The 8,898-nt window shown below is 50.7% G+C and overlaps 1 protein-coding gene across 1 annotated transcript in view; it reads left to right on the plus strand.

Annotated features, from left to right (window-relative positions):
* The first annotated feature begins 719 nt into the window (after positions 1 to 719).
* Positions 720 to 8,898, plus strand: part of VPS4A (vacuolar protein sorting 4 homolog A) — a 9,254-nt gene continuing 1,075 nt past the window's right edge. Inside the window, exons 1-10 of the mRNA XM_015587671.1 lie at positions 720 to 777; positions 2,888 to 3,112; positions 3,200 to 3,347; positions 4,690 to 4,751; positions 4,850 to 4,969; positions 5,452 to 5,608; positions 6,180 to 6,328; positions 6,702 to 6,783; positions 7,013 to 7,232; positions 8,241 to 8,381. Of these exons, the coding sequence (XP_015443157.1) occupies positions 720 to 777; positions 2,888 to 3,112; positions 3,200 to 3,347; positions 4,690 to 4,751; positions 4,850 to 4,969; positions 5,452 to 5,608; positions 6,180 to 6,328; positions 6,702 to 6,783; positions 7,013 to 7,232; positions 8,241 to 8,381 (1,362 nt within the window). The remainder of the gene's footprint in view (positions 778 to 2,887; positions 3,113 to 3,199; positions 3,348 to 4,689; positions 4,752 to 4,849; positions 4,970 to 5,451; positions 5,609 to 6,179; positions 6,329 to 6,701; positions 6,784 to 7,012; positions 7,233 to 8,240; positions 8,382 to 8,898) is intronic.

An 8,898-nucleotide genomic window follows, 5' to 3' on the forward strand; every position in this document is an offset into this window, starting at 1 on the left:
GTCGAGCTGGCGGGAGCCTCCTCGGAGCCGCGCGTCCCTCGCCCCGCCGCCGCCTCCACCCATTTCTGTGTTCACCTGCTCGCAGCTGAGGGCCGCCTCCCGTTCAGAACGCCCGGCCAACAGGGCCGGGCCGAGCCCTGAGGCCGCTATGTGCAGCTGGCGCCTCGGTACCGCTGTGGGGCTCAGCCTCACCCGGGCCTGACAGGCCCCGCCGGGAAAGCTCGGGCCCGCGGTCCAGCCGCTCGCTCTCCCTCCTACGCCTTCCTCCCTGCCAACAAGTCCCGGCTCCTTCCGCGGCCTCCGATTTCCTCTCCTCGGCCAAGAACCCTTCATTCATTCCCTAGATCCTGCAGGGCGGTGTTGGGGTGGCGCCACCTGGATGCATGACGGACCCATCCTCCAGGTGCTGCCAGTCCTACCGGGCCGGAAAACATAAACATGCTCAGGCCTCAGACCTGGGTTTGAATCTCGAATCTGCCACTTGGGCAGTTAACAAGTATAACTGACCTTGGGCTAGTTACGTGATCCTGGAGTCTCTGGTTTCTTGTCAGTAAAGTGGGGTAATACTCGGTAGGGTCGTTGAGACAGTGGCTCTAGGTTGAGTAGTTCAGGTACAGCATTATTAACACGAGGCCGGCTACATAGTAAGTGCTCAGTGATGACATACAGTGCTTGCAGGAGTTAGGCAAGACTTCATGGAAGAAGAGGCATTTGGCGGGATGGGTAGCGTTCAGATTCCTGGAGGTGTAACTTCAGGTGGTGCAAGAAGTGGCAACAGTGAGTAAGCTACCTGCAGATCCCACCTGTCTAGACAGTTTTTGTTTTACAGAGTTTTTTTAATGGCTTTAAGATATAACTCACATACCATACAATTCACCTGTTTAAAGTGAACAATTCAGTGCTTCTAGTATATTCACAGAGTTGTGCAACCATCACTACAATCACTCTCAGAACATTTTCATCACCTCAGAAAGAAATCCTGCATCTTATAGCTGTCACCCGCCCCTGCCCCAAATTTTTATCCCTCCCAGTCCCTGGCAACCACTCATCTACTTTCTGTCCCTATGGATTTGCCTATTCTGGGCATTTTATATAAATGGAGATTATACAATATGTAGTTCTTTGTGACTTTTTTTATGCGACATAATGTAGGTTTTCACATTTTTAAAAGCTAAAAGGATTTCATGATACGTGAAAATCATGAAATTCAAATTTCAGTGTCTATAAATAAAGTTTTATTGGAACACATCCCTGCTCATTCGTTTATGTATTGTCTATGGCTGCTTTTGGGCTTCCAAGTCAGAGTTGAGTCATTGCTATAGGGATTGGCCAAGAAAGTAAAATGTTACCTGTCTGGTCCTTTATAGAAAGTTTGCTAGCTCTTCTGTCAACACATCTTCTTAATCCTTTTCTTTTCATCCTTGTCCTTTATAGTACATATTGCTAGATATGTGGCAGGGCTGGCAATTCTGTCACCTTACCCTCCTGTTATACAAAACTGTTCCTCTCCAAATTGTAACTGAGGACTACTGCATGTGAAAAACTGTGTGTGGTTGCCAGAAAAATCTAATGTTCTCTTAGGTGCATTAATTAATAGAGTGTTGAGAAGGAGGGTGGCAATGGGCCTGCTCCGCCACATCGGGGGCAGAGCATACCTGGAGTGTTGTTCTGAGCCTCAGACCTAAGCAAAAACACATATAGAGTGAAAAAGTCCAGAACCTGCAAGTGTTTGTTCTGGAGAACAGAAGCCACCAGGGACAGGAACGCCCCTTTCATGTCTTACCTGAAGGGCTGTCGTGAGGGAGAGAATAGACAAGTGAAGCTTGTATTTAAGCTAATTATCCATTGAGGAGGTTCAGGGCTCCTAGCCATTCTCTATTTGTAGGTAGTGGAGGGAGCTGAAGCTTGAAAATAGTAACACTCGGCTTTCCTCATCTCTTCATCCTGGTGTGTTAACATCAACCTGGCCTACCCTGCCCATCTGTTAGTTTTGTAGAGCTATCTGTGTCTTTCTTTCTGAGACTTCTTACTTTCTGTTGGGGAAGGGCTGCACAAGTGCTTTGGCACCGCCAAGAACTGGTCAAGAGGTTTATTTGCTGTGGATGAAACTGTGTATACAGTGGTATCTGCCCACCTGGTGTCTAGTGCTGTATCAGCTTGAGGAGCGTATCTCTGGTAACACTTCCTGGATTGGTGAAGTTATGGTTTCTAAAACTGGATATGTGTGTGTGATGCAGCTGTCTAAAAGATAATGCATGCTTGAAGTTCAGTCTAGAGCACAGGCCTACAGGATTTATGAAATGCATAAAGTTCCTCGAAGGTTTTAGAGAACCTTTCCCCTCAGTCAGCAGCACACATATGCCTCTGGGGTAGGGAAGCATTTTTTGTACTGGAGATACTGTTGTATTGACCTCTGTATCTAAGCATCTCTTCCCTGGCTATCAACTCCATGAAAACTGTCTTCTTTTTTCAGCCTAGAGAAGCAGGTTGGGCCAGTAGAAAGAAGCAGAGATCCCTTTAAGTCCATCTCATAAAACTCAGGTCGATGAAGGACTTTCCTAGTTGGCGGGCTCTTCGTTGGCCCTGAAGGTCAAGTGCTGTTTCTGTGAGCAATACAGGAATCAGTTGCTTCTGGTGTTTCCCTTGTTCTAGGCTCTGAGTCCAGCTCCATTTCTCTTTAGAATAGAAAGCAAACTTTCTCTTTGAGCCCTAACCCGAGCTATTTGATCAGGCTTCCACTTGCTGAAACCCAGAGTGATGACTGAGAAGAGGTCGCTTTTCACTGTATTGAGTGTATTGTGAAGGGGGATGGCTATCTTTTAAAGCTTCCTTTTAAGGTCTTTCTAGTTAACATTGGAAAAGTAGGCCAACACAATGGTCTGTGACTGACAAGTTCCCAGGTCTGGCAGTCGCTGTCATCAGTGTATTCCTTCCTCCTGGGACCCCAAGGGCTTTCTGGATCTCTTGGGAAGCACTGAGCTATTTGCTTTGCCTTTCCAGAAAGCCATTGATCTGGTGACAAAAGCCACAGAAGAGGATAAAGCCAAGAATTATGAGGAGGCGCTCAGGCTCTACCAGCATGCTGTGGAGTATTTCCTACATGCTATCAAATGTGAGTCACACACAGGCCCTCCACAGCTACAGAGCCCTTCCGAGAGGAGGGGGCTCACAGGTCCCCTTTCTGGTTCCTTTTTTGCAGATGAGGCACACAGCGACAAGGCCAAGGAGAGCATTCGCGCCAAGTGCATGCAGTACCTAGACCGGGCAGAGAAGCTGAAGGATTATTTACGAAACAAAGAGAAGCACGGCAAGAAGCCAGTCAAAGAGAATCAGAGTGAGAGCAAGGGGTGAGTACAGAGGAGTGGAGGACTCAGCTGGGACCAGACCCCCCATGAGCTTGTGCCCTTTTTCTGTGGTGCTGTCATTCTTGGTGCCAGTGCTGCCTTGGACTTCCACGGCACCTTTCTTTTTGGGGGAATTCCACTGAAAATAGTGATAATGTCCACAGCTGCTTTGATCAGGCACTTTACAGAATACTTCCACGTACATTATCTCATTGGCTCTGGGATGGGGAGCCAACGTGGAGGTGGTGAGCCTTGGACTGGGCAGCCAGACTCTCCGAGTATAACCTGGCTCTGCCACCTCCTAGCCGTGTGACCTTAGACAAATGCCATGACCCCCTGTGCCTCCAGGCTCCTCATCTACAGGAGAGGGAAGATAATAGGACTTCTGTCCCAGCATTGCTCTAAGGAACAAATGAGATGATGGGGTGAAGCCCTGAGATTAGAACTTAGTGTGCAGTAAGGATTAATGTCCGCTACTGTTGTCATCAGAGTTATCCTTTTCATCTAACAGATGAGGCAACAGACTCAGGTTCAGAGATTGCGAGGGCACAGAGCTGATACCTAATGATGTCTGGACCCATACCCAGGGCCTGTGTTTCTGACTCCAAAGCCAGTGTTCTTTCCACAGTTTCTCTCCTCACGCCTGCGGTTTGTTTACCATGGAGGTTCCAGTTAGCACAAAGGCCAGTGTGTCTTAGAGGCGAAGGGAGGGTCCTGGGCAGGAAGGTCATGGAGTAGGAGAGAGCTGGGTACTGTGTCAGCTGCTTCACCACAGGCGAGAGGCTCTGCTCCTGGCTGGAGAGGATTCCCGTGAGTGAGACACACTGAGGAAGGGGCAGGAGGCCAGACATCTCCAGGGGGGCTGCAGGAGTTTGGAAGATGGCAGATCCCTTGCATCCAGATAGGGACTGGCCCTGGGGGAGAACAGTGACTGTGTTCCTTTTCCAGGTGCTCTTTTTAGACCTAAGAAGACTTACCTCTTCCCCAAGGCATAGCCACTTGGCTCTCTGGTTTTGAGTCCATATGAGAGGCCAGCGACAGCTCCAATTGCTTGCCTGGCTGCTCTTGAAGTCTAACCAAAGCATGTGTCCCTCACCAGCCTCTAGAAAGGACATACGTCTCTTTTCTCATTCCCTTATGAAGAAATGAGGATAGGGTATGAGAGTTTACTAGAGGATCCACGGTAGGCCCTGAATGTCTTTAGGGTACCCATTTACGGGTCTCACCACTGTTGAGGAGGGAAAGCATCTCTTTACCACCGTGCTGGCAGCCAGAGCTTCTCTCTGAGGACCTCTTTGCCAGTTGACTCTTGCTTCAACCTGTCATCTTCTGTCTCCTTTCCCAGCAGTGATAGTGACAGTGAAGGGGATAATCCAGAGAAAAAGAAATTGCAGGAACAACTGATGGGTAAGAGGCTTGAGGCCCCATGGCAATGGGAGTGGCATGTGTTGAGGGCCCCCTGGTGGGTTGAGGCTCTGGGTCGAAGGCTTTGCCTCCCTCTGCAGGTGCTGTTGTGATGGAGAAGCCCAACATCCGGTGGAATGATGTGGCTGGGCTAGAGGGGGCCAAGGAGGCCCTCAAAGAAGCTGTCATTTTGCCAATTAAATTCCCACACTTGTTCACAGGTAAATGTTGAGCCCCTGTAGGTCTAGATGTAAAACAATCAGGCTTCTGAGGGAACCGGCTCCCACTCTGAAAGTGTCCAGGAACAGGTGATGACTTGGCCCCCTTTGTTCTTAGTGGGCGAGTCCTGGCCTTCCATGTGCTCCCACTCTGGAAAGGCCCCAGGGCTTGCTCACTGCGGTCATCTAATCCTTGGATTCTCTCTGGTGTCAGAAACCTTATGACTGGACCTTTGACTTGACCAGTGGGTGGGCAGGGTCAGGAAACAGTGCCAGCCATTGTCACTTTGCAAGGTTACAGGGGTCATGAGCCAGGGCTAGGACTAAGCTCTCAGCAGGTAATTTAGTTTCCTTCTTTGCCCTTAGAATCAGTTGTCTTATAGAACTTGTTATTTCTGCTATTTACAGTGACTAAGGCCCCTCAGCTTTTTTCTGTTTCCCTTCCCTAAGGGAGGAAGCTCATTGCAGTTTATTCTTTCTTGCAGGCAAACGTACCCCTTGGCGAGGGATACTGCTCTTTGGACCCCCTGGCACAGGGAAGTCGTACCTGGCCAAAGCGGTGGCAACAGAGGCCAACAACTCCACCTTCTTCTCTGTGTCCTCCTCAGACTTGATGTCCAAGTGGTTAGGGGAGAGTGAGAAGTAAGTCAGCTGTCAGGCCCATCTCTGCTGGCAGCCCCAGCAACTGCTGGTGGTCCAGCTTCCCTGCCCTTGGAGTCATCTCCCAGAGGAGCCGCTGTTGAATGTCAGGGAGAAGTAGCCAGCTTATTGGGCGGGACACTGTCCTGACCAAGACAGCGAAATTGAAAGGGAACTTGGGAGAGATGAATCCTCAGGAAGGGGAGGGAAAGCACTCACGGTAATTGGGTTTCAAGTACGTCTCCTCTGTTGGGGACTTTATATAGTTAACTTATTCCCCACATCGACTCCCATTTTGCAAATGATGAAACTGAGGCTGAGAGGAAGGGAAGTGACTTGTCCTAAGTCCAGAGCTAATCAGTGGGGCTGCCAGGATTGAAGCTGACGCCAAGCCTTGCTCTTCCTCTTGGTATAGTGCTGCCAGAGGATTTGTTACCACCATTTCTTCTGAAATCCAAGCATGATTATAGTCTCGACCTTCCTGTGGGAAGGGCGAGAGGAGAAAAGTGACTGGGACCCTGGCTGGGCATGTGTGCAGGTGTCCAGGTTTCAACCCTATTTCTCACTTTCACAGGCTAGTCAAGAACCTATTCGAGCTGGCCAGGCAGCACAAGCCCTCCATCATCTTCATCGATGAGGTCGATTCCCTCTGCGGATCCCGCAATGAAAACGAGAGTGAGGCTGCCCGAAGGATCAAAACGGAGTTCTTGGTCCAGATGCAGGGTGCGTGCTGGTCCTGGGGTTCCTCCTTGGTTCTCAATCCACCCAAAGCCAGCCCAGGGCTTAATTATTTAGCCACAACTGGGTTTGATTGTCCTTAGGGTAGAGGGAAATATCAGAAGCAATTCTCAGCTCCATCTCCTCAGGCCTTCATTGTGGAGAGGTCACTGTGGCCATTGCCCACCACCTCCCCTCCGCTCCCCAGGCAGGCAGGGCTGCGGGGCTCTTTGCCCTGAGGAGGCTGGTTAGGGCCCTGCCCGAGGTGGTAGAGGAACAGCTCCAGTTCAGGACACAGCCCCTGAGGCCCTTCCCTGCTAGTTCTGACTGATCCTTGTAGGTGTTCTGAGCCAGCGTCTGTGTTTCCCTTTCTCTGCAGGCGTGGGGAATAACAACGATGGAACCCTGGTTCTTGGTGCCACAAATATCCCGTGGGTGTTGGATTCGGCCATTAGAAGGAGGTGAGTCTTCCCCAGTAGGAGCCAGGGGCCAAGGTCTTCTCCAGCCATGGTCAGTCCATTGCTGGCGGCTGGCAGTGCAGCCTGACCCCATGTCTCTGGAGGCTTCTCCGTGTCTGCATAGTGAGCAGGGCCCTGAATGAAGCCAGCTTCTGGAGGGCCCTGCTGGGCCTCTTCATGAAGACTGTTCTGCCATCTGCTCTCAAGTCCAGCCATGTGCTTGGCTCTCTAGGTTTGAAAAGCGGATTTACATCCCGCTGCCGGAGGAGGCCGCCCGTGCCCAGATGTTCCGGTTGCATCTGGGTAGCACTCCCCACAACCTCACGGATGCCAATATCCACGAGCTGGCCCGGAAGACGGAAGGCTACTCAGGTGCAGACATCAGCATCATCGTGCGCGACTCCCTCATGCAGCCCGTTAGAAAAGTACAGTCAGCAACACACTTCAAAAAGGTGAGTGGGCCGGCAAGGAATTGCTTAGAAAGCGTCCCAGGAAAGGGGCTATCAGCCTTTCTTTGCCAGCTCCCTGGTGCTCAGTGACACATCTTGGGTCTCCTGGCCTGGGGCTGTACCTCCTCTCCCCTTCCCGGCAGTCCTTGCTTGAGGGTGACCATCTCAGATTGTATAATCCTAGAAGACAGGGCGCCATGGCAGTTACCTCTGCCACCCCTGGAGTCACTGCTGTGCTGTTGTGCGAGGTGGGCCCTACTCAGTGTCTGAAAAGTGGTGGGAACAAAATCACACACCATCAAGAGGAATTCTGTTCATGCGGCAGATCTCTGTTGAGTGTCTACTGAAGGTCCTACTATGTGCCTGGCCTCATTCCAGATGCTGGGGAGATACTCGTGACTGACCAGCAGACAAAAATCCCTGTCCTCCAGGAGCTTCCTTTCTAGTGGGGGAGACAGGCAAAAAACAAAACAAAGACTCGTTTCTTAGAGGGTTGTGAGGGGACAGATCGAGCAGGGAGGGAGGTCTGGCTTTTCTAAGGCTTGGAGGGGGATGGGCAGGTTGCATTCTTAATAGGCCACTCTGGGTGACATTTGAGCCAAGAGTTGAAGGAGGTGATGGGAAGAGCCTTTGGATATTGGGAGACTGTTGCCAGCGGATTTTGGTTGGAAAAACATTTTTTGATGTCACTGCATTCGTGGTGAGATATGAGTTAATGAGAAAGAGGAAGATATCAAGACATTCTGGGCCACAAATTGAGATTCTGGAGAACAGTGGCTGGACTCGCATGCTAATTACGAACCTCTGAAATCAGACTTTGAACTATTTTGGCTGCTCAGCCCGAGAGTTTTGAAGGAGCCCATCCCTCCTCAGACTGATGACCTAGAAATCCAGGCATTCGTTCACATCCTCCCCTTACCTTCTCTTCAGGACTCAGAAATCTGAAGCGTCCTGCCCCTTCCCCAAACACCAAGGGGCAACCCCTCCAGCCAAACTCCTGTTTGGTTCCAGGTTTGTGGCCCTTCCCGCACCAACCCTAGTGTTATGATTGATGACCTCCTGACCCCGTGCTCTCCAGGGGACCCAGGGGCCATAGAGATGACTTGGATGGACGTCCCTGGTGACAAACTCTTAGAGCCTGTGGTTTGCATGGTAAGTGTCCAGCTGGGACAGAGGACAGCATAGAGCCCAGAACAGTGGGGGCTTGGGTCTAAGAATAAAAATAAGCTTCTCTTCTTCTCTGTCCTGGGCTGTTGTGGTTCCTCCTAAGCAGATTTGCCTTTGGGGTTCCTGCCGTTAGACTCTGGGAGCCTGGGGTGGAGGCTATAGCATTTTCTTCACCAAGGAGTAGAGGCCAGGTGATGTGACTACCTCATTCCGTGGGTTTGGCCTGTTTTGCGCACAGAAGGAACCAGTAAATGTGTGTCAGCACGTTGTGACTTGATGCAGTTGCACAGGCAGCCTCTCAGCTGACTAGTCTTCCATCTCTCCTCATCTTAGTCTTGCTCATTTTGTGTGGCAAATGTCTGCCTTTGTCGCTGGTGTGGTGGGTGGTGGGCATGCAGTTAGAGCTGCTCATGGGAGTTAAGAGATGATAGGAGCTTAGATTCTTTCAGACCAGAAATAGGCCAGTCTGGAAATGACATGAGCTGCCTCAGGAGAGAAGAGC

The sequence above is a fragment of the Pteropus alecto genome, unplaced genomic scaffold, assembly GCF_000325575.1.
Source record: "Pteropus alecto unplaced genomic scaffold, ASM32557v1 scaffold42, whole genome shotgun sequence".
NCBI lineage: Eukaryota > Metazoa > Chordata > Mammalia > Chiroptera > Pteropodidae > Pteropus > Pteropus alecto.